Source organism: Panicum hallii, chromosome 2 (genome assembly GCF_002211085.1).
Source record: "Panicum hallii strain FIL2 chromosome 2, PHallii_v3.1, whole genome shotgun sequence".
Lineage (NCBI taxonomy): Eukaryota > Viridiplantae > Streptophyta > Magnoliopsida > Poales > Poaceae > Panicum > Panicum hallii.
The window spans coordinates 54,273,623-54,298,035 of NC_038043.1; the positions used below are offsets into that span (position 1 = coordinate 54,273,623).

The 24,413-nt window shown below is 50.0% G+C and overlaps 4 protein-coding genes and 1 non-coding gene across 5 annotated transcripts; 3 read left to right on the forward strand and 2 right to left on the reverse strand.

Annotated features, from left to right (window-relative positions):
• Window positions 1-6,804: 6,804 nt before the first annotated feature.
• Window positions 6,805-9,762, forward strand: LOC112882060 (cilia- and flagella-associated protein 251-like). The gene is made up of 8 exons (XM_025947033.1): window positions 6,805-7,137; window positions 7,252-7,384; window positions 8,384-8,506; window positions 8,594-8,647; window positions 8,848-8,894; window positions 9,115-9,213; window positions 9,340-9,391; window positions 9,494-9,762. The coding sequence occupies exons 1-8, from the start codon at window positions 7,042-7,044 to the stop codon at window positions 9,511-9,513; spliced, it is 624 nt and encodes a 207-aa protein (XP_025802818.1). The 5' UTR covers window positions 6,805-7,041; the 3' UTR covers window positions 9,514-9,762.
• Window positions 9,763-15,661: 5,899 nt separating this feature from the next.
• On the forward strand, window positions 15,662-17,317 carry LOC112881318 (nodulation-signaling pathway 1 protein-like). The gene has a single exon (XM_025945985.1). The coding sequence runs from the start codon at window positions 15,662-15,664 to the stop codon at window positions 17,315-17,317; it is 1,656 nt and encodes a 551-aa protein (XP_025801770.1).
• Window positions 17,318-19,076: 1,759 nt separating this feature from the next.
• Window positions 19,077-22,042, reverse strand: LOC112883019 (putative aminoacrylate hydrolase RutD). Its single transcript, XM_025948231.1, has 4 exons — window positions 21,395-22,042; window positions 19,745-19,840; window positions 19,604-19,671; window positions 19,077-19,502 (listed from the first exon to the last, which is right to left on the reverse strand). Exons 1-4 carry the CDS (start codon window positions 22,040-22,042, stop codon window positions 19,376-19,378), a joined length of 939 nt encoding a protein of 312 aa, XP_025804016.1. The 3' UTR covers window positions 19,077-19,375.
• Window positions 22,043-22,677: 635 nt separating this feature from the next.
• On the reverse strand, window positions 22,678-23,837 carry LOC112881319 (transcription initiation factor TFIID subunit 9-like). Its single transcript, XM_025945987.1, has 2 exons — window positions 23,550-23,837; window positions 22,678-22,962 (listed from the first exon to the last, which is right to left on the reverse strand). The coding sequence occupies exons 1-2, from the start codon at window positions 23,835-23,837 to the stop codon at window positions 22,678-22,680; spliced, it is 573 nt and encodes a 190-aa protein (XP_025801772.1).
• A 122-nt stretch (window positions 23,838-23,959) lies between these two features.
• TRNAS-GCU lies at window positions 23,960-24,041 on the forward strand. Its single transcript has one exon. It is a non-coding gene; the product is annotated as a tRNA-Ser (tRNA).
• Window positions 24,042-24,413: the final 372 nt, after the last annotated feature.

Genomic DNA, 24,413 nt, shown 5'->3' on the forward strand with positions numbered 1-24,413 from the left:
CCTACAAATGGTTCCACGCAAAAAATTCACAACTTTTTCATATGATCTCGGATAAAGTTGAACTTTATATCAAAATTGTAGAGGTTGGCGAGATTTAAAACTTCGTAGTTGATAAATTTTTCATTTAAGATCATTTATTAGTCAAAAAATTATTATAAGTTCTCATATGGCTTTGACTATATAGTATTTCTTACGGCTCAAGTCATACTTTGAGATTTTCACAATCTTAATCTTTATATACAGTGAAATATATTTGATATATTTTTTATCTATAGTTCACAATAACTATAGCGTAGAAGTTTCATCTTTTTTGATTTTTTTCTATATGTAAAGATTTAAATGAATTTTTGGAATAAAATAGAAAAACACACACCCCTAAAAATGGATTTTTAGGGGCGGGTGATGGCATGACCCGCCCATAGAAATCAATTTTAGAGTTAATATAAAAGAATAGCATACCCCATCAAGTCACAAGTGACTGTATAGTGTGGTGCAGAGTAGGGTACGTGCGAGGCTGGAGGTAAGCGGTTCGAACCCTAATTTTATGCAAGTGTGCATATTTCATCAAAATAATTGTACCTCGGTAGTAGGGGGTGGTGGCTAGTTGGCGGGGATATTTTTTTCTTTTGTATTTTGCTATTTTTGATTTTCTCGATTTTTTCCATATTCTGGACATTGATTTGTAGCGGTGGGTCATGCCCTAACCTGCCCCTACAAATCGATTTCTAGGGGCAGGTGCGTTACCCACCCCTATAAATAGCTATTTTTAGCTGCGAGAAATAGGGGTGGGTACCGCACCCGCCCCCTAAAAGTACGATTTTACTTGTCCCTAAAACCTTTTTTAGTAGTGGCTTTCAGAGGCAAGCGATGTTCCCATCGACGACAGTGAGACGCATGCGGTGACTTCGTTAATCTTGAGAATTTGTCGGTATTTGTCGGCTCAGTCTTTGAAGATGCTCGTATAGGTAGTGTTTGCGTATGTACGTTTAAAGGGTAAGTGTCTGAGTTGTACTATATAATTAAAAAATATGATGGTTGCAATGGTTGGATAGACATCAAGAGTGTGACATAACAGGTGAAAACAAGATTGGACCAATTAACCACAGGTTTCGGCCTTGCAGAAGATAAAAGGCGCAATTTTGGAACTTTTAGATATTGATCATATATTCATATATTGCAATCATATAATTAAGTAATAACGTGGCTTCAAATATTTGCTAAATACATGTCAAACATGCAGTAAGCAGTTTATAATAAAATCATCTTGCTTCGATATGTAGCCCTATTAGACTTGCCATGTGATCATTGGGGGCGAAGAGGCTGTCAAAGGCTCAAAGCCGCGTCGCGTGCCACCAGTCTGGTAGCTAGGGGATAGCTGTCAGTGCGAAGTTGCGCGACGCCGAGGCTAGGCAGAACTAATAATAAGTATAATTAGCTCCTCCAACGGCATGCCAGACTTCGTAATCGATCGTCCCCTACTCTCTCCTTGCTGTTTCTCCAAAGCATAACACCACCACAACGGCACCAAGCATCATCCATGGCGGCTAATCACCGAAGCCTAGACTTCATCGACCCGCATCACCTGCTTCTGAGGATGGATTACGACCATGAGTCTGGCCGCTGCGACATCTGCCGGGTCGAGCTCGCCGGGTTCGACGGCTACGGCTGCGACTCCTGCAACATCCACATCCACATCCAGAGCGCGTGCGCCGGTTACTTTGGGAGGACCACCTCCTTCGCGCTTTCGCACGCGCTCGAGCTAAGCCGCATCCTGCTCTCCGTTGGAAGGATACGCTGCGACATCTGCGGGGGGCGTTGTCCCCCCGGGGAGCTTCGTGTACCGCTGCATCGGCTGCGGCTTCAACCTGCACCCTCTTTGCAGGCTGCTCCCGGAGAGATTCCGTAGCCCTTTCTACCCAGGCTGCACCCTCTCCATGGTCTTCTCACCCCAGCGCTTCGCATGCTCGGTCTGCTATTATTATCCTTTACCCATGTGACACTACTCCTGCAGCTGTTGCTTCTTGAAGCTACACATCTCGTGTGCCAGCATTGGCCCGCCGCCCACCGGCGCCGGTGCTGTCGGCCGCTGCTCCTGGCCTGTCACCCGACCAGCAGCGGCGGCTTCTACCGGAGAGTGGTTTTCCCACCGGCGCCGGCCCGGGCCGCCAAGTTGGTAGCCCTCCGATTGGCTTTAAACTTCGTGCGAGCGGATGTCACGGCACAACTTGGTCCACCACTTTTGCAGAGGCGGGCCCAGCTCTGGAAGCAATCATGCCAGCACCAGGCAGAATTTTACCCATCCCCTTCCGGGCAGCCATGCAAATTTGCGAGGCACGAGCATCGGATACCTGGCGCCCGTGATCTAGACCTTCCTTCCTCGTCACTCCGCCACCGGCCCAGCGTTGTTGCCTCGCTCTTTCTTCTAGCCCCCCCCCCCCCCTTAACTTCTTGAGCTCCACCATGGGGATCTAAGTCTTCTTGGTGCCGTATCTGCTCACCAGCTTGCGCATTGGCAAAATGGAGAGGGGAAGGGATGAGCAAAATCTCGGAAGAACTCATCTAGGCGTCAACGGTGAAGGTACCAACGTTGAAACCATCTTGTTTTTCGTTCTAGATTCAAGCTTGTTGCACCTACAGCTGTACCCTACTATAGGATGGTGGGGAAAGGCTAGGACGTAGTCAGCATATGACATCACATCACGCATGTCCTACCGAGACACTATTGTAAAAGAAATACACAAATTCAAGAGCATTCCTCCGGAAGTTTGCCATTCATGAAAACAACAATTTGGTTAAATGATCTAGTTCAGCGTTAGCACTACTGAACTAATAACGATAGTACTAAAAAAGGCTGTCTACGTACGGCCAGCTACTAGGCTACATAACAGAAAATGGCTCAACTACCCTAAATGATGGACACCCTGCAGGTTACTCTAAACAAAACAAATTTTTACAGGTCCTTAGTTTCCGAAACTTTCAGCACAAAACCAAATAAATACTACCATGAAACCAAATAAATACTACCATTACCATCAGAGGGGCAAGATCCTACGACAACTTGCCTGTTGCTGTTGACACCGGCTCAAAGCTGCCTGCCAATCTAGCAGGTGGACCTCTAATTCCTGGACTATAGCTTCCATCTCGGACTCCTTCCATTCATATTCCTGATGCAGGTTGATAATTTTCTTCTCCATCTCAACCAACGCATCACGAGCAAGGGACAACTGCTCATGAAGACAGTCGTGGCACTACACCACGGTTGGCTTATGGTAACTTGCGATCAGTTGGTAAAAGCGCTTGCAGCAACTTGCGATCAGTTGCTATAGACTTTTAGCAACCGACGCGGTCCGTCGCTGTAAGTGGGGTTGCTAAAGACTTTAGCAACCGACCACCTCTTTAGCAACCGACCCTCCATAGCTGTTCTATATCTTTACCAATCGATTGTACAACCCATTTAGCAACCAACAGTAAGTTATGACGCCTGATATAATCTGAATAAATGGCATACTAATAACAATTGTTAATTCAGAGCTATTTTGTCATGGAAGATTCAAAATGTCAACTGAGTAAACAAGCAAGAAATCAGCACAAATAACTTGTATCAAATTAATGACTTCATTAAGCAATCCTTCACATGCTCATAAGTTACCATCATCTTTCCAAATCATCCAACTAATTAACAATGTTTGCATGTTTACAAAATCATTCACAAAATACTTCCATGTTATCTACTTGAAACGGTCCTACACAAAGTAGCTTCTATCATCCAATTCTCCAGCCCACACTTATCAACATTCTTCAGCCTCTATCCCTTCCTGGACAGTAAGAGTATACAATGAGTCAGTTATCAAACTCTCAGAACTAGCAGCGCTTAGGGACATCTTTATTGCAGTTTATATGAACATGTATCTACATCAAGTTTGTAACCTTCAGCTGTTCACATTACGAACAATTATTTAATAATGGTCACACATATGAATCAAAATATAAACAAACTTGTATGCATCGAAGTAACCTTCAGCTGTTAACATTACGAACAATCTTCCTCACAATTCAACATAACTTTAGCCTTTTCAATTTCTTCAGACAGATTGCAAGTAATTTGATCTTTCCAGAGAGCGTGTATGCATCGAAGTAACTAAAGATTAAATATAAAATACCAAATATGACAAATGCATAGATTATCAGGAAATGTTGAAACAAACAAATGAATTAGTATGTCATCTAACTCAGTTATGTTCTTATAATCTTAATCTGGGAAAAACTTAATGTTTTAGTTTAACTTATACCTGCAGTAGCAAAGGAAGGAACAAATGAAGTATACATAGATGGATAGGACATGATTCACAAGTTCAAATACATGTACCAGTACAACTTACAATACAATATAGTACTTTTACATACGTATGCAAATGCTGTACCACACAAGTGAAGGTATCTAAACAAAGGTAAAGCTTTCGCAAAGCAGAAGCATTTCTCTATTTCTATCTTAAACAGGATCCAAAGATTTGTTGAAACATATCTGAGGGCTCAAACTTTACACAAACATAAGTTAGGCAGATGCAACAAGTAAAACAGTAGATACTAGTGAAAAAGGTATGTTATATATCAAGAGAAAAGAGAAGTAGATGTAACTGAAAAAATTCATTTGCGGCAGGGGTGGGGTGGGCCGGTGGGGGCGGGCGGCGGCAGGGGTGGGGGCGTGCGGCGGGCGTGCGGCGGCCGGGGGTGGGGTGGGAGGCGGGCGGCGGCCAGCGGCGGGGTGGGGAGAGGGCGGCGGCCAGCGGCGGGTGGGGAGAGGGCGGGGGTCGGCGGCGGGGCGGGCGGGGGGCGGCGGCCCGGGGCTGGGTGGGTGGGGGGCGGGGTGGGGAGAGGGCGGCGGTCGGCGGCGGGGCGGGCGGGGGCGGCGGCCCAGGGCTGGGCGGGCGGGGGGCGGGGGGCGAGCGGCGGCAGGCGGGGGGCGGGCGGGGGTGGGGCGGGGGCGGCGGCCCGGGGCGGGGCGGGGGGCGGGCGGCGGCGGCCGAGGGGGGGGCGGCGGCTGGGGCGGGGGGCGAGCGGCGGCCGGCGGCAGGCGGGGGGCGGGCGGGGGTGGGGCGGTGGGCGGCGGCCCGGGGCGGGGCGTGGGACGGGGCGGGCGGCGGCGGGCGGGGGTCGGGCGGCGGCGGCGGCCGGGGTTGGGGCGGGCGGTCGGGTGGGGTGGGGGCAGGATTGTTAGGGTTAGGATTAGTCTGGTATATACAGGGGATAGGATTAGTGGGCTTTAATGGTCTTTTTACGTGCTTTAGCGGACCTTTGATACATGGGCTGTGCCAGGCCGGCCTGTGGGCTTGAAGTGAGATCCAAGCACGGCCCACAAATGGGCAACTCTGCCCGTCTAAATCTTTTAGCTACCGACTGCCGGTCTGGATATACAATATTTACCAACCGATCGTCTGTTGATATAATTGTATAGTTTTAGCAACTGATCGCCTGTTACTAAAACTGCTTTTAGCAACCAACTTTTCGTCCTAACGTTTTAACAACCAACAGCCAGTAGGTAGCATCAGTTGCTAAATGTCATCCGTGGTATAGTGTGGGTTGACCCTGCTACGTGCTGGGATCTTCCGATTGGTTGGGAATGAACCAGGCGTCACGGAGGGAGAATCCATGGAGGGCACTGGAGAGAACCAGTGAAGCAAGAATGGCGGGGGAGGGGAAGAGAACCAGAATGTGATGCAGAGAGAAGATGAAAAGGTGGAAGGAAGACAGTCCCTCGTGTGCCTGGGAGTGAGGTAGCTCGGTAGCCCTCGCATTCCAGCCGGGCAGAATTCGGAGGCAGGTTGGAGGCCAGATTAAAAAATGCGGCATGCGCCAGGCACGCATCCCCATACCTACCACACCCATGCCTGCCACATCAACGGCTACCAACTTCACTTCACATGTCGGTGCTGGTGGGAAACTATTTGCCCTTCTACCGTACTACCGTCCCAGGCAACAACCCCTGTGGGACAAGGCCGCTTGTACTGCAGACCTGTGACGACCCCATGGGGATACCCTGCCATGAACGGCATGAGCAGCGACGGCGCTAGCGGCAGCGGACAAAACTTTTCCGACGACCGCCGTGTGATTATTGCCGTAGCCAAGTTCATCTTGCACATCGCGGCCGGCGACTTGGCAGCGCTGTTGGTCTAACTCCTGTCAGCGTTTTTGGGTAGATGATCGCCACGTCATACACAGTGCCCGCCGGTCCTGCGACCTCATATCCAGCCAGCCAACCTCGTCCTTCTATGGCTTTCTTCTTCCTCCTTGCATTGCATGGACTTGTATGTACAATAAGCGCAAAGATTGTTGCTTGGATTGACGCCTACCATGTACCATGCGCGTCTGGCGCCCTGTATGTAAATCTACCCTGCCTTTCAGTTTTCTATCCGTTTTCTTTCGGATATGTACTTATGTAACTATGGGTGGAACTAGATCGGATACGTATGGAAACGGATTCGGATACGTCGGATATCCGTCTTGATGTTTCCTTCCAGTTTCCATCCTCTAAAATGGAAGCGGATTGGATACGTATAAAAACGAATTTGGATATTTTGAATATCTATTTTTCTATTTCCTTCTTATTTCCATCCCTACATGTAACCATTGGGCAGGCTACATGATGTAGTCTGGTTTTTAATTCGCATGTTGTCGGTTAAAAATGTTATTGCTTGAGCTCGGAATTGATACTGTTGCTGTTGTTTTCTCAAACTGGTCTTCCCCATCTTGTTTGTTCATGTCTCCAACAAAATTGCCGCTTTCCCAAACGGGCCCTTGAAAGTGCCTCGGCCCACTCCGTCAAACCATCCCCCGGCCCACGCTACCTTCCCTACCGCCGTCTTTGCCGGCCGCCGACGCCGCGCCGCCCGTTTGTCCTCGCCGGCTCGCCGCGCGCCGAACCCGCAGCACGCCCCGGGCTCACGCCTCTCACCGCCGACGCCACCCTCTCCCTTCGCGCCGCACGCTCCCATCCCCAGCTCCCCGCCACCTCCCCCTTCGACCGCCATCTGCTACCTCCCCCCGATGTCGTTCCGAGGCCGTGGAAGAGGGGGCCGCGGGAGAGGGGGAGGGTTCGGGTACGACCACCCGGCCAAGCACGTGCCGCACGAGGACTTCCCGGTCAGTCTCCGCTCACCCTCCGCCCGCTCCTCGCGTCTCCTGGTGTACAATTCATGTGCTGATTCCAATTCTTTCGGTGACTCGTTTGGCTGGCTGATTACGGCGTATGAGCAGGACATCACCCTGCCGGAGATGACGTGCGCCAAGGCGAGCGACGAGGAGAAGGCGCTGTTACTGTCCACGTTGAAGCTCGAGGAGTTCTGGAGGACTTCCTGCTACCACCTAGAGGAGGATGCTCCCAAGAAAAGTATTGTGACTGAACTTGTCACGGCTTACCTTTTTGTTCATCAAGGGGTGGTAAAGGGCCTTAAAGTTTAGCCTAAATAATTTAAGAGCCGGGCCCTAAAAGGACCAGGCTCTAATCTTATACAATTTTGAGTTAAAAATACGTAAGGCTAATTTGGATTGTGAAGAGACCACTAGGGCCATGATCCGTTACCACCCCTTGCGTGATGGTAGTGCTCCTTATCTTCTGATATATAGCTTTGGTGCTTGCTTGCTCGAAAGTCAAGTTTTTCTCTAAACCTGTTGGGTACACAATCAGCCCTGTTAAGTATTTGGAAGCAGCAATTTATGTTTCTTTCAAGTAGTTGGTTGAAGAATTGGGTTGAAGCCTCAAACTAATTGCGCTGAAGCTGTCAAAATTATAACCATGTACTGTAGGCAACCATTCTCGAAATATGTTTGTAGATTAGTTGATTCAGTATTTGGCGGAGCACTTTATGTTTTGTTTAAGAAAATGACCGAATACTTGGGTAGACAGTGTAGGATGGAAGCTAGTTGTGTACTTTTGCTAGTTCATTAGAAATGAGTACCTATATTAGTGATTGTACTTCTATTTTGGTTTCATCACCATTGTTCTACTTTGGTTGATTGGAAAGCTGGATTCTCCGGCTTCATTCCGTTTGTACCCAAACTATATATGATAGTGGATCCCTTAATCCTGTTTTTTTTTCATTTAGGAGCTTGACACTTTTCTTGTATACTGTTTTGGTATACAATTGGCTTGTGGCAAAAATTTTCATGTGCGTTGCTGGATTTGTTATCTTCTTGTACTAGCTGCAACTCACAATTGAGCATCTTAAAAGAATATTTTGATTTTTCATTACTAGTGTCTTTTACCTTGTTCTGTTAATTAATTTTCACCATCATCTTTAGGCATTCTTTTATTTTTCATCCTATTTTTTGCGTTGGTCCTTTTCTACCTTTTTTAAGTTTAGTTACTTATGATTTAATATGTTGTCAGAGAATGAAGACAAAGAGATTGAAAGATTTTCTGATAGGAAACGCAAGACACATAACAAACGTGAAGCTCTTGCATCATATCTCAAATTAACCCCTTCGAATTTCCCTGCTGAACTGGTACAAGGTACTGTCTTGAACATATTTCTGTACAGTGAAATTTATTGTCAGCTCTACGTTTCCAGCATAGTAACCATGATTCTGTTCCTTTTAGGTTCTAGAAGGGGGCAAGTAAGCAACAAGAAACTCCGGTGGGATAAAGATTCAGGTTTGACACCTTCCACAGAACTAAGGGAAAATATCCTTTTTACTTCTTCATGAAATAGTATAGTACTTGAGAAATCTCCTTTTCAAGACTCTATTTCCTGTAGGGTAGCACAAATAACTGAAGGGAAACTTGCTACTGCTAGATGTTACTCAGTTATACTTCAAATTTTTTAACGTGGATTCTACCTTTGTGTTTGGCAGATGAGCATGCTTTTGAAGTGTTTGAGAAGCTTGAAGAGAAGCACAAGGCAAGGCATCATAATCATCTCTCTGTTTTTTTCATATTCTTGTTTAACCTTTGTATATAATGTTCATTTGGCGAGCATGTTTGAATTTTGTTCATATCGTCACTGGCTTGGAAATTTGACCGTTTGTCATCATCATACTGTCAAGCTTTCGCCATCAAGAAAAGCATGTAGATTTGTTTTTCTACTATTTCTTAGTCCATCATATTCATGGTGGTGGTAGGATGGAAGCAAGGTGGAAAAGGAAGGTGATGACGAGGAGGAGCAGGAAGAGGAAGAAGCACAAGAGGAGGAAGAAAATTCAGATGATGACTATAATCAGGTGCGTGCCACTGAATTTCTTTGATGGGGTTTCTGTAAGCTAGAGCAGGGGATCTTGGTTTATGGCTTCAGAAACATGTATAATTATCTTTATATCACTTTTATGCCTTGAACGTCACCCTTGTAGAATATTGAGTTTGATGACGACGATGATGATTGGAACCAACAGGAAGAAGCACGTAAGTTTCCATTGAACCTCTATTCATATGACTACTAATTTTCTGAATCGAACTCCTGTCCATTTCTGAAGATTGTGACGAAACAATTGTTTGTGTAAACAGATGAAGATTTCTACGATTAAGTATGGATGGCCAGATTTTGCTTTCTTTTCTTTTCATTTGCAACTCATCCAGCAAATTTGTTGGGAGTAGTACCTAGCTAGGCTATTGTAGAGCAATGTTTGCTCTGTTCTTTTCTTGTCAAAATGGTACATGCTTTTTTAGAAACTCAGGTCTATCAGAATAGTGAAATACAGCGTTGCTAACTTCTGTGTTGCACCCTGCCTCTCTGCGAACAGTGACTGGATATGCAATGGAGAGTTCATTTGCCAGTTTTTGTCAACCTCCAAGAATAGAATTTGACCCACCTTTCATGTCAGGCTGTAGAACTTGGTCCACCGTTGCTTCATGTCTGGACGTTGTGTTGTCGTTCCATGGCGATAAATGTTTTCCAATATGCTAAGAGGTTACGGACGAATACGCGCAGAGGGATTTCTCAGAGAGAAAATAAGAAGTGGCTCAGTATGCTGAAGTCGGCGTTTTCTGTATTACGACAGCAGCAATTATGCTGCTTGATTCTGGCACGAAGAAGCTCATTCCTGGTGAAGGTCGTACTCGATCAAACTGTCAAACGGTGGCCTTTGCTCTGACTGTGCCGGCGCATTGCGTACAATGTATGTACTGGTAATACTGAACAAACAAGAGGCCAACTCCATTGCCGTGCAAGCAGGGCCACATCGAGAAGAACAGCGGCAGCTCGCGCACAAACTGACGGTGCCGGCGACTTACCGGCGGGAGGACGTACGCACCACTGCCAGCATGCGTGTCGGCAACGACTCATCATGCACCAAGACATGAGCGCTCGCCGCTCGTGGTCGTCCGAGGAGAAGAACGAGTCTCGGCAGCGCGGCACATCGGTGTGGCTCGTCAATTTCCAGCCCCGCCTCTTCGGTGAAAGTAAATAATTAAGTAAATACATGTAAAATTTTCACCCACATATGCATGTCGATCGACTGTGCTGTGCAGACGAAACCAAGAACTGATCCAGCAAGCAACCAAATCACTAGTAGCAGCCCTCTGCCAGGCGCCAGCCACACAGACACAGCGCATCGGCGGCGGAGAGATGGCAGCAGCTTCGGCTACTGCCACTATCCGGAGCACGTACTACCACCCACAGCACATGCTGACGTCCTACCACTACAGCGCCGCGTGCGAGGTCCATCTCCTTCGCCAAGCCCAGCCGCGAGCACGACCTCACGCTCACCCGCCTCAAGGCCAGCCGCTGGTGCGACGTCTGCAAGGACACCCCCCACGCCGGGTGCTACATGTACCTCTGCGCGCCGTGAAACTACGACGTGCACCCTCGGTGCGTGCCGCCGACGCCGGTGGCGGCGGCGGATGACGGCGCCCAGCGGCCACCGCGGCCGCAGGCCCAGCAGCCCCAAGGCGGCCAGGTCCGTCCGAACAGGGGCGGGGACGCCGCCCGCGCTGTCCAGACTGGCCTACACGTGGTGAGCGAGGTGGCGCACACCGCCGAGCCCGTGTGCACGCTGGTGGATACGGTGAACACGCTGGCTTCAGTCGGCGCGTGCACGATCATGTGACGAATCGAACACGCATGCAGCAAGCCAGCAAGGAGGCAGGCGTCCTCGTGTTCAGAGTGGACTTGGAGTATATTCAACCGACGATAATGGCGGTGGCGGGGTTACTCGCCGGCCGGTACTCTCGACGACGGCGCAGACGACACGGCGGCGGCAGCCGGCCGGAAATATATGCACAGATCACTACGTAAAGTGTAGTAGTATTTTGCTATTTTGCCTGTTTGTAACAAACCCGCCGTCGTCAAGTATTACTGTGGCTTCTTAATTTATCTTTGTATTTTTGCAATGGAATGTACTCCATTTCCCAAGTTTTCAATCAATTCCCAAGAACAAATTATGGTCCATTTTCAATTTTCTTAAAAGAAGAACTGCAGGGCACTTTGGGATTCATACACAAATTGTATTGAATTTACAGTCATAATGAAGATACATACTGGACACAACAGGGCAAACCATATGAATTTGAGAAGGCGAAAACAAATACATTTGAAATATGAACACACAAGCACGCACGCACACATAATAATTGTGATTGATATGCACACTATTTTCATGACGAAATTTTTCAACGCTAGTGATTCACGTCTGGAGGAAACTGCCAAGCTGATAGGTTGTGCAGGAATCTTCGTAGCGCGTTGTCCTTCGATGCCAGTATAGATTCCTGTACAATTTTGGAGGAAATTTGTAAGACTGCCAGTGTGTTTCAAATTTCAATATGTTAAAGGAAAGGAAAATGCAGCTGCGATCGGCGAGGTCATAATAAATTATGCACACCTACATACTACATTCGGTTCACAGTTCATCACACATTCAACGGAAACTTACAGAAAAACTGGCTCCATATGCTGTCCCCGGCGTTCCTCATGGCAATCGCAGCATTAATGTCGTTCCGGGCTTTGATCCTGGCGAGAAGCAGCTCGCCGGGAACGTCGCGCGCGACGCCCAGCCCGGCACCCTGGAGGTGCTGGTTGCCGGCGTGGCCGCCGCTAGCCCCAGCGCTCCGCTCGCCCCCGGCGGCGCACGCGACGTGGAGGTCGACGTTGCACGCGCCGCAGCGGTAGAACCACGCGCGGCCTCCAACCAAGCGAATGCCAACGTATACAAGAGTTGTTTAAGCCATGTCAGCTGGATCGGTCCTTGCGAACGAAGTGCTAACCTACGACGGTTGCCAGTAATGAACAATTGCACATTCGTTCTCTGTCACTTACTGCTGGGCACAGGCATGACGAAGAACAGCTCATACAACATGCAAACGGAGAATGAACACCACCACAACAAAACGAAAGCCACTAGCTCAAGACAATGGTGTTAGAAATCGTCATTGGCGAGCATGAGTGAGTACAGTAACAGTCTACTTGCCTGAATGACTTTGCTTCGTATTTTGGTCCTCACAAAGATGATGTTTTGATTCGGTGTGATAGATGCACATGGCTGTAACTGTAAGGTTCTAATATGAACAGTTTTGTTCTAGTTGATGTACGCCTAGGGAAAATTTCACTCCTGAAAAGCTGATGTCAACCGAAATGACCTGCAACTGTCAGAGACTTTGAATAGGTCCGCTGCTCCTTTAAGGAAGTGCATGTTGTTGGTACGAATCTAATGTTCTATACAGGGATCGATTGGCTTCGTTCCTGTCAGAAAATGCAGTCAGCTGCATGACAGCTCGATCGTGCATGATTGATCAAGCGACCAGCAGCAGTGGTTCTTAACAGAAAATCAGCAAACACGATAGGTACTCTTGCACATATATCCACAAAATGGTTGAGCCAACTGTTTACTATGTGGACATGCTTTTTCCATCGATGCGAATCAGCTCCGCGTGGGGCCCACGGCCCACCATCGATTACGTTTTGCCGTAGCCCACCCAACGAAGTTGCTCGGGCGCGTGCGGCGTGCAGCGCCGGTCCCTGTGGCGGGCTGACTCCCGTGCGGCCCGGTGCGTGCCCGAGCAGTTTTCTTTAGGCAGGGCCCGTTCTGTCCCGCCCGGGCCGCCGGCCCGCCTTCCGCGCCCGCGCCCTACTGTCTGGGACACTCGGGAGTCGGCTCGGCTCTGGAGGCTCGCGCCGCGCCGATCAGCTGCCGCTTGCTACGGCAGTTGAGCCTACGCAGGAGCCAGGAAAGATGACCCCATGTCTGTTGTCCATGAAAATGACCCGTCTGCTCTGCTCACAGGATGTCTGAAATCAACGTCCTCCTATTCAGAACCATGGTTTCAGTATACTCATCCGCAAACTATACTAGTTTCATTTCATTTGTACTGATGCATTTCCCCAATCCCGAAATCAGGAACCGGATGAACTGACGAAGGATACGAGGAAGTCAAGTGCGGGAAGAACATGATATGTTCGCTCACGAACCAGATTGCCGTCTGCAGAAAGCTGACCGATTGACCTGACCCTTCGCTTTCACCTCCACACCACTGCCAGTTCTTTACATTCCTGTCTATTTCAACAGCCAGTCTGATGTAACCGATGTTTCAGCGCAGCCAATACGTACTGGCGCTGATGCATGTTGTGAAATGGTAGCCATATGTCGATATCGACCTGCTCCCTGCAGCATGTACAGGGGACAGCAAGTTGGTCTTTCTCGGCATGGGGAACGGTCCCAAGGAAGCTTTCATGCTTGCAGTTTGCAAGGAAATTGGATAGCTGAACCTTGTAACTGAAGGCATTTGCTCATGACTTTGGCTCTATCATCGTAATCATCTCAAAACAAAATCCGTACAATCAGAGTAACATGCTTGAGCTTCCATTGAAAATGTTGATGCGTGTCTATGCATCTCTCTCAATCACTAGATCATGCGTGTTCACTGTCTCATAAACACACAACTCACTGAGCGTTACGTAACACATTATCAGGAATCATAGTTTGTCAGGAAGGAAATAGAGAAAAATATGTATCGACTGTCTCAACTTTCAAGTTTCAGATTTTAGCGGAGCGAATGGACAGATCACAACATGTATATATGTATGCACATCCAATCTCCTCAGTGATGTCCTAATAGAAAAACAGTAGTTTGCGAAGACGGTAGTCGATAGTCCATTCTAGAACGAAGCACAATGGATTTTCACAAGGCATATTCTGATATTCCTTTTCTTCTGGATCATCCGGCGTGTCTCTAGTTACTTAATTCCCAGATTAGTTAGCAATGTAGGTTAGGCTGCCTTACATGTCAGAGGCTCAGAGCGCACACATTACTGTAACGACGCCGCACATGAGAATACAACATGTACAAATGATTCTGCATGACACACATCATGTTTGAAATGGACTTGTGAATTTGGGGTCCAGAAACTTCACATGGATTTTCAGGAACTTTATTTGGGTTGATACGGAGCCTCGAAGTGGTAGTTGTAAGATGGCACATTTCGTGTTCAGTTTATCTGCAGTTTGCTTCTTTCCTTGGATACCCTAAGCAACTGGTTGATAGGCATCAGTTTTAGTACCAATTGCAACACCTTGGCAAGTTGAAGCAATTGAATAAGAGAGAGAAACCACTGAAGGTTCCGGAAGATTCGAGGTCCATGAAATTCCTCTGTTAATCTATGAACCGGTGATGGGTACGTAACACTGTACTATTTGTTAATGAGGCATGGATTGCACTAGACAAGGACAGCTTGATGTCGTTAGGCCAATCCATCGATTACTACAGCTAAAAAACCGTGTCTTTCAGTAACAGGTGTGTCACTGAAACTTGTCTCGAACAGTAGTATCTATTGTTTCAGTGTGTGTGCAGCCTGCAGGATAGGAAGCTGCTGGATTGCAGTGAGATATTTCAAGTAGACACGGTAATACAAGCGAGACACTTCCATTCATACAGTTTTCTCATGGATAAGCATTTTACAGTCGCTATCTCCTGTCTGCTCAGCACAAGCCTGAATAAACTGTGGGAACTGTGGAAGAAAGCAACTTCTGTCTTGCCGTTGTAACTGTGCTGCCTACTAGTATAATTCTAACAATTGATCTCAAACTACTATGACTAAGACCACAAGTGTCTGTTTTTTTATACATATATATGACTAGTTGATCGAATGATCCTTTTCTTGATGGGGAACAATTCCTTATTGTAAACTGCAAAGTTTTTGTATCGACCGATCCAGGCTCAAACTGCATTATTCCCTTGATGTGCATGCCTTTGGTTGTATTACATGTACAATCTACATGGACACAAAGGATGATCAGCTAAAAAATGTAGATCAGTTTTTAGCCCAAGCTACCTGCCGTAAGAAATTATTTAGAGAAAAATGTTGTTAATTTGTTAAAGACAGCAATGTCACTTTTATGCTAGATTAGTGTCCCACAACAACGCCTGCGTCATGGACTTCGCAAGGCGTCATTTGGGGAGCAACCATCTATCTAATCATGTGAACTTTCGTAGTGCTGTAGCTCCAAGGAACTGGTGAGATGGACATATAACTAGAAGCCTTCCTTGTCACCCTCCAATCATCAGCATTTTATAAGATGGTGGTAGTATAAAAATGCTGGGAGCGCCGCACTTCTGAAGTAGTTAGTACACCGATAGGATGTGTACTGTCCTAGACCTTCAGACTTGCAGTACACATATGCTAAGAACGCCAAGCCCTTGCAAGCTTGAGAGGTGAGAGATCTCCACCTACCCTATGCGATCGCCATGAGCGAGGAGCGAGGAGACCAAGAACCCGCCGCCGCCACAAGCAGCGGCGCCTCGGATTGGCTCGATGAGTCCATCGCCTTCCTCGCCGCCGACCTTGACGTCGGCCTCGGTGCTTATGGCTGGTTGCAGGCATCAGCAGAGGAGGAGCAGCAGCAGCAGGGCATCGACAGCATGGTGGCGGAGGCACGGCCACCTCCGGCCATCACCTTGCCCCAGTCTGGCCTGGGCCCTGTTTCAACTAGCGTTGCATCGTCGCCGGTGGCGTCGCCGCAGGAGTTTGGGCAGCCCAGGAAACGCAAGTCTCCGCAGCACAGCAGCCAGCGCAGTCCGGTTGGAAGCGGCGGCGGCGGCAGAGGTAGCCCCGAGCTTGACAGGGGAGGAACGAGCTGCAACCGGAAGCCGAGCAAGAAGGGCAGTGCAAAGGCAGGTGCGGCGAGCTTGGGCAGGGATGCGAGGTGGGCGGAGCAGCTGCTGAACCCGTGCGCGGTCGCCATCGAGGCGGGCAACCTGCCGCGCGCGCAGCACCTGCTGTACGTGCTCGGCGAGCTCGCCTCGTTCTCCGGCGAACCAAACCACCGCCTGGCCGCGCACGGGCTGCGCGCCCTCATGCAACGCCTCCCGCACGCCGTGGGTCCAGCGGCCGCGGCGACCGTGAAGATGCCATCTTGCGAGTGCCCGACGCCGGTGTTCTCCGGCGTCGACCCGCTCCTCTTCCGCGCGTCGCTCATCAGGTTCAACGAGGTCAGCCCGTGGTTCGCGGTACCGAACGTGCTCGCCAACGCCGCGATTGCGCAGGCCGCGGCGGCGGCGGGTGCGGCGACCGAGCCTCGTCAGTTTCACGTCGTGGACGTCGGTGTCTCGCACGGCGTGCAGTGGCCGACGCTGCTCGAGGCGCTTACCCACGTGCCACGGGGCTCGACCCCGCCCTCCGTCCGCCTCACGGTCGGCGGCCCCGCGGCCGCCCCACCGGTGCCCTTCTCCGCTTCGCCTCCAGGCTACGACTGCTCACCGCAGCTGCTCCGGTACGCCAAGTCCATCAACCTGGACCTCGCCATCGTCCAGGCACCAAGTTTGGACACCCTGCACGGCATTCGCACCCCCGGCCAGACCCTCGTCGTCTGCCTCCAGTTCCGGCTCGGCCACGCCACCGCCGACGAGCAGGTAGCCGTGCTCCGAAACATCAGGAGCCTCAACCCAGAGCTACTAGTCCTCGCCGAGCTGGACTGCGGCGGCCGAAGCGACGGCAGCGCGGCGAGCGAGTTCGCGGCCAGGCTGGAGCATCTCTGGATGTTCCTGGACTCGACGGCCGCTGCGTTCAAGGGCCGGGACGCCGACGAGAGGCGGGTGATGGAAGCGGAGGCCGGGACAGCACTGGCAGCCACGGCGCGGTGGGGAGCGGCCGTGGGCGGAGGGAGGGAGGCGTGGCTTGCGCGTTTGGCCGCGGCGGGGTTCGAGGAGACGGCGTTCGGGGGCGAGGCGGTGGAGACGTCGAAGGCGCTGCTGAGGAAGTACGACGGCGGGTGGGAGCTGGTGCCACCATCGCCGTCCGCCGGCGCCGCGGTGGGGCTCCGGTGGAAAGGGCAGCCCGTGTCGTTCTGCTCCCTGTGGCGGCCGACGCAGGCTAGCCCGGAGCTTATTTGGCGTGGCGCATGAGCGACACGGGATGAAGCCATGAAGGAGATGCGGGCGCCCCTGGTCGCGCATGAGCTGGACCGAGCGCTCTGGTGACGGCCGGACATGCGGGTGGGGGTGGTGCGACTCGCGCGAGGCGTGAGCGTGAGACGAGCACGCGCGCGCCGGCGTAATGCCGTGGTTGGCAAGTCTAGGGTCGTTTGTCCGGGCGGGCGATCGGTACAAGAGCTTTTCTTTTGTCCAGCCTGCCAACAACAGTTTGTACAAAAGTCAGACCCTCTTTGGAAATGCATTTTTCCAAGATCCTGGGAATTGAATTGATTCGCTCCATGTGAAGCCTCGCGTGCTAGAATGCATCTCTTTTTCCTCCCGCATTTCCTATACGACGTCGGCGCTGCTAGCGCCCGGACATTCATGGGAAAACTTCCCATCTTTCTATTTATTAGTCCATTGCAACAACAATAAAGAATAACGTCTTTAACATAGAAAATAAACGTCAATAACATAGAAAATTATTATTTGCAATATTAAAAAATATGTTGAAAAAAGTTATTAGACATCTGTTAATGATGAGGAAAAAACCCACCGCAATATCTGTTTCATGTTATACGTAATATTCAAATCTCTCATTGAAGATGCAATATTGAAGATGCAACATCCAGATAAAATATCTGCAACATGTGTGTAAAATACATGCAACATCTAAATCTACTTTACAACATCTACATAAAATATTTGCAACATTCATCTGAAACATTATTCATCTAAAACTTCCTCTGAAACTTCCTCTGGAACACTTGAAAGTATGCTTGCAACATGCAGCAAATCTGGCTTGCCAGCCCCAACCGGCGAGCGCGCCGTCAAGCTCCTCCGCCTCACCTTCTACCTCTGCGTGGACCTATTCCGCCTGTGCTCCATTGGCCATGCCGTCGCCATGGCCACATCCCCACCTTGATGCAAAAAATCGGATACACTTATGCAATATCAAGAAAATATTTCTGCAACAGAAAAAAATCATGAAAAACAATTCAATTCATGAAACATCCAGACAAAGCTACCGTAACATTAAAAAGACTTTTGCAACAATGAACTCACGTGCTGGAGTATCTAGAGGAGAGAAGCATGTTTTACATCCATTCGAAGCTCAATAGAGAGATACACCGGCCGGAGGAGAGAGAAACGGCTTGCGCTGCAATGTGGGCGGCGCGGGCAAGGCGGGACTGGAGGCCACCAGCCACCACTTTGCGGTGGCTTGCAGCATGCGGCCCCTGCCGCCCGGCCGCTCGCCCAACAGCGGCCTCCTCACGTTGTCTTCCTCCCGCTGTGCAGACGCCAGGGGCTCCCGCCCCCGCCAGTTCCGCCGCCGCGCAGGCCCCCGCGCTGCCCCGTACCCGGCAGCGCAGGTGGTACCCCGAGCCGGTGGCCCTTGCGTAGGCCGGCGGGGGGTGCGTCCAGGTGAGGCGGAGAATGAACTTGCTCACGAAGCGAAGATGGTAGCTGCTTCCTTGCAGAGTTAACCGTAAGGAAGTTGTGGACGGGGTCACTGGGCAAATGGGATGGATAAGCATTACCGTTCTTTCTTTCATGCACCTGACCTTTTCTTATTCAATCTCCACTCTTCCCTCAGATTCCAGAGAGTCCGCTTCAATTTACTCGCTCGTTATTCAGGTCAAATTTAACTCAGCGCTCGTCAAATCAGCTCATAAATTGACAAGCCTGACAAAGTGAACAGAGTTGCTGAAGTCCAATTCTGAATATGCTTAATGCTTTCCAATTTGCTGACCTGAAACTGTAAAAGTACTTCCAGAGTTGTCATCAGGCCGTATCTCACCATTTCTTCTCTGTAATAAATATGCAGAGATTTGACCACGAATCCTCCACCCTCCACAACATGGACGGGCTAAAATAGCGCTAGAAATTACGCATGGTGCATTCAATGGGGGAATAGCATATTTTCCCATTTCATCAATCTTGGAGGTAATATCAAACCAACAAATAATTACATTAATTTAGGCAGAATGCAGCTTGAACTATGAACTCTCCGGTGATCCTTGGGCCTGAATAACCATTCGTATTGGATTACAAGGACTTTGGAGCAGGAAGCAAGAAGTTCAGGATTGCCTCGTTGAACCGCTTTGGATCCTCCTCCTGAGGCATGTGGCCGGTGTCCTTGAGGACCTCCAACCTTGCATTTGGTCCAAGTTTCCTGCATTTGCATTGATCTTTCCGTAAGTTTGATTGCAAGGTGCATGCAATGCCTGAAATCAAACCGTAATAAAAGCACATGCGAGATCAGCATGAACTGACCTTGCCACTTCAAATGCCTTCTCTATAGGGAATATCTGGTCATGCTCTCCCCATAACACAAGAACTTCCTGGGACATGGGACAGAAATTGGGTAAGAAGCGTAATGCGTTGCTGCGGTTATCCGTTTGAAAAAGGAAGTACCTGAGCGAGTGGTGTAAGCTGGAACTTGTCTTTGTTGCCCAGCGTTATGCCCTTTATTAGTTCCTTCTTCTCTTCTACTTTATCACTGTACAGATACTGCAACAGAGTATTACTGTTACTCAAATCTAGAGGTTGTATGCATGCTGAGGTCAGAAATTTACTACTATCGATAACGGATTAGAATTTAGAACGCTGCTGTATTTCATTCTCCAGAACCAGGTATACTTGCAAATTGAGGTATTGAGGTTGTCAAAATGTTCAGGCAGCCGCTGGCTTTTGTCCAAATGCTAAGCCCTGCAATTGGACGATGGCAAGATCATTTCCTGCTTGGTCCTTCAACCTACTATTCCAGTAAAACCGCCCACTTCCTGTTTAACTCTTGAGATCAGTATCTCTGAGCTAGAAACAAGACTTCGGCTCTCTTTGGCATAACTTTTTGGATGGCTTCACGGAGAGCTTGACTTAAAACTGTGCCGAATGGATATTTTTACTAGCAGCTTTATCCACGAAGTACCTGGTAAAGCTGTTTTCGGCTTACATTGGGAAGGAGCAGCTGGAAATCATAGCTTCGTCTAACTTCTCCGGCAGGCCCATGCTTTGCCGAACGATTTAAAAACAGCTTCAGTTTCATCACAGAAGCTGCTCACCAGAAGAAGCTGCTTTAGGAGCCGTTTTAGGAGAAGCTCGAGCTATGCTAAACAGGACCGACCCGTGATTATGGAAGTTCATATAAGCAGTGGATGTACCGGCTGACAGGCATGCTATGATGGCTGATTGACTGACTATGGCAGCAAAGCATGGGCAAAGAGTCTGAGGTTCCAACTTCCAACTGTATCAATGGCCTAGTGTTCCTTTTCAAAACTGATAGTATAGATGTGTCTAGTGGTTCTTCTTGCAAAGAAATTAAGATTGGGTAGCATACAGCCACAGTTGTAGGTCAGTTGCACACTCGGCACGGCACCTATGGCCCATGGCAGCCATCAAAAATGGTTTTGTCTGGCCAGCACGAGACGGCCGTCTGGATCAACCAAACAAGGCATACTGCAGTGTCTAGAAGCACTAAGGTTGGGGTACAAAGATGGCCGCCAGGCCTGTCGTTCGTTGGAATGCAGGTAGGCAGGCATGCGACGACGCGCGTGCACCGGTCGGTGACCTGTAGGCCGCTAGTTCTAGAAGGTCTGGACGGCTGGACTGGGCGTTCGGGGTTGATTGGAAGAGCGGCAGTGCCGGAGAAACGGTTGGGACTTGGGAGATGCAAGGGAATCAGGGATGAAGGGGCCACCACAGTTGGGAGTTGATGGCGATCCAGCGACCAGCGCTGACGGTTGGGAAACCTGCGACTGCGAGTCGATCCGTCGAGAACGCGAGGAGCTTCGCTTCAGAAACAGGATTCCAACCCAGGGGCCATGTCATTGGCAGAGGACGTGGCACTGTCTCGGCGTGACGTGGACGCCACGCCAATGCGATGCAACCGAGCGGAAGCCAGATGGCCCAAGAACTCGATCTCAAGTTCTTAACGCAGCAAGACGAGCAAGCGAATGATCGGAAACACGATTGCATCTATTGGTGCTTTGAGTTGTAAGAATTGAGGCTGAGAAAATGCGCTATATTTGATGGAGAAGCAGGAGCAACCGAGTGTAGTTGGGTTACCTGGACGAGGTCGCGGAGCACGAACCCCGGCGTGAACCTGCGCGGGCGGTGGTAGGCGAGCTGCAGCAGCCGGCGCATCCGCTCGGGGGAGCGCGGCAGCATCACGTCCTCGACGCGCTCGGCGCCGCCGCGGCGGAGCAGGGCGCGGTCGTCGGCGTCGGCCTTGAGCAGGTCGGAGCTGGCGATCACCACCCGCTCCACCGCGCCGGGGCCCAGCAGCCTCGCAGCGTGGTACGCCACGAACCCGCCGTAGCTCGTGCCGGCCACCGACACGCGCGCCGTCCCGGGCGGCACCACGGCCGCCACGAGCTTCGCCACCGCCTCGGCCTGGTGGGCCTCGGAGACGCGCGCGGCCGACGACGTGGACGAGCCGCCGAAGAAGAGGAGGTCCGGGACGACGAGGCGGAACCGGCGGGACAGCGGGCCCACCTGGCGCCGCCACTGCCACGTCGCCGGGGGGCCGAAGCCGTGGAGGAGGACGAGCACGGGGCGCGCGTTGGTGCCGCCGTCGGCCCCCGGAGGGAAGCGCCAGCAGTGGACCGTGGTGGCGCCGCCGTCGAGGGGCACCGACGCCTCCACGAGGCCCGCCGCGGCGAAGCGGCGGCGGAAGTAGGCGTCGAGCAGCGGCGCGATGCCGAGTGTCGGCATTGCGGCGGCGGCGCGCCCTTGCGGTTGGGATCGAGTGACGTCGTGGAATTCAAGGGGTCGGTGGGTGCGAGAGCCCGGACGGAGACAGATATATATGGGCGGAGAGCGAACGAACATTCGCAGGATGTATTGTTTTCCGAGGACTCTCCGGCTGTGCTTTTCCATTTGTTTTTGCGTGTCCTTTTCTTTCTCAGGAGTCCAGATTAGTGACAAGATTAACTGGAGATATAGTACATTGCAATTTGTAAAAAGTTCTGCGCATGTCACGAATGATCTCTGCGGTTTACCTGTGTTACTGTGTAGGAGTAACCATTTTGGTCCTTGGGTAGGACAGGAAAAGGGCATCTGATTCTAGGGAAAAGACAGGAATGCAGGATCACCTCAAAACACCGTGACCACAGATTGCCTTCAGCCATGCTGCTGGCGAATGGAAAGGATTTGTTTTCATGATCGACAAATTTGGGAACATGCTGCAGGCGAATGGAAAGAACTTGAGATAGTTGATGCAGCAACATATGCTGAATGTACTATGTAAAATGATAAAGACGGGACAAGAAAATCCATAATTTTACACTTAGGTATGCCATAACTAAAGAAAGACAATGAGCCCACGATCCACCTTCGATGTTCAGTCTTCATCTTCTCTGTCTCACGGCTGCAGTGGCCATGGCATTGATCTGGGTCTGCTTATTGCTGGTGCTACCATTGTGCTCTTGTTCAGTGTTGGAATTAGGATCTGAACCTTCATCGTCATCCTCGGTTTCCTCAACCTGATCAACGGACAGCATAACCGGACGAACGACTAGGTAATTTGGGCTCAGCATTGTGTCCTCAAGAGAAGGGAGAGGGATCCATCCAGGAGGAGCAGCCGCCTTGTGCAGAGGGATCGTGTTCCTGCTGCGCGCCAGGTCAAAGATAACCTGTCCAAAGTGGAGAAATTCGTCAGGTTGCGACAAAATTACCAATTTATCATTCATGTGTGAATTTGACTGCAAAGATGGTTCTTTTCCAAAGTGATTCCTAAAAGAATCCTGCAAAGATCATTAGGTGAACAAAGCAGTGTGGAATCTTTTTGGAATTTGTCGAGCCTTCTAGAAGCAGGGGGGGACGAGGAGCCCAAATCAATCATGCTCTATATACAATCACAACGTCCATATTTTGACTTTTGATCTTGGGATCGCATGGAATCTTCTCTGATAGCTACGTAGCACTACTGAAAAGTCGGTGCTGTGCATCTGAATATCTGATGCTCTTATAAACACTGACCAAGTGCACAACACTGAATCATGGATAAACACGCCACTCGATTCAGATCCAAACCTACAGTATGTCGATCACAAGCTCCGAAATTCATCGATGCGACTCCGCCGTTCAGTAACAATTCGTTCCATTTCTACACGAACGCACAGGACCACGACTCAAGAAACGCTTAGGCAGGCATGATCAAGCAACCAGCAACAGATTCGTCAAAACTAAGCAACGGCGTGTCGGGATTGTTTGGGGCTACCTCGCGGCGCGGTGGCGCGGGGGAGAACGCGGACTTGGCCTGGATCGCGAGGTGCACGTCGTCAGCCTCGAGCGACGCCCTGCCGGCGTGGTCGGCGTACGCCCTGGCCTCGCCGAGCACATCGCCAGCGTAGCGGCGGGCGAGCTCCATGAATCGGTCCACCACACGGGGGTCGTACTCGCACTCCCCGAGACCCTCGGAGCGCAGGATCCTCCGCACCATGCTTGCGTCCCGCGGCTCTTCCCTGGCTGCCGGCGGCGGAGTCGACGCCCGTACGGCGGCGTCCATTAGGGCAGAGTACGGGAAGGGGAAAATGGCGGCGATTCGCGGGAGAGATGGCGCGTTTAAGTATTCAGATTTCTGTATAATGTTTTATACAGAAATCTGTGGTTTCATTCTCATGCAACATCGACGCTTTGGCCGAGTGGTTAAGGCGTGTGCCTGCTAAGTACATGGGGTTTCCCCGCGAGAGTTCGAATCTCTCAGGCGTCGTAATTTTTTTTTTGCATTTTTCACTCTTTTTTTCTGCTTACCTGTAAGGTCCCTTTCGTTTCACAGTTTTGCTCAGGGTTGTAACTTGGAAATATTACAGTTTTTTTTATAGTGAAACATTACAGTTTTTGACACAACTCTTTCTGGAGGTGTTTTTTAGAGTAAATCCCATTCTCTTTTTTTCTGCTTCTTTACCTGTAAGGTCCCTTTCGTTTCACAGTTTTGATCAAGGTTGTAACTTGGAAACATTACAGTTTTTTTCTTGATAGTGAAACATTACAGTTTTTGACACAGCTCTTTCTGGAGGTGTTTTTTTAGAGTAAATCCCATTCTGACCTCACAGAATTGATAAAACGTTATCCAGAGCATGTC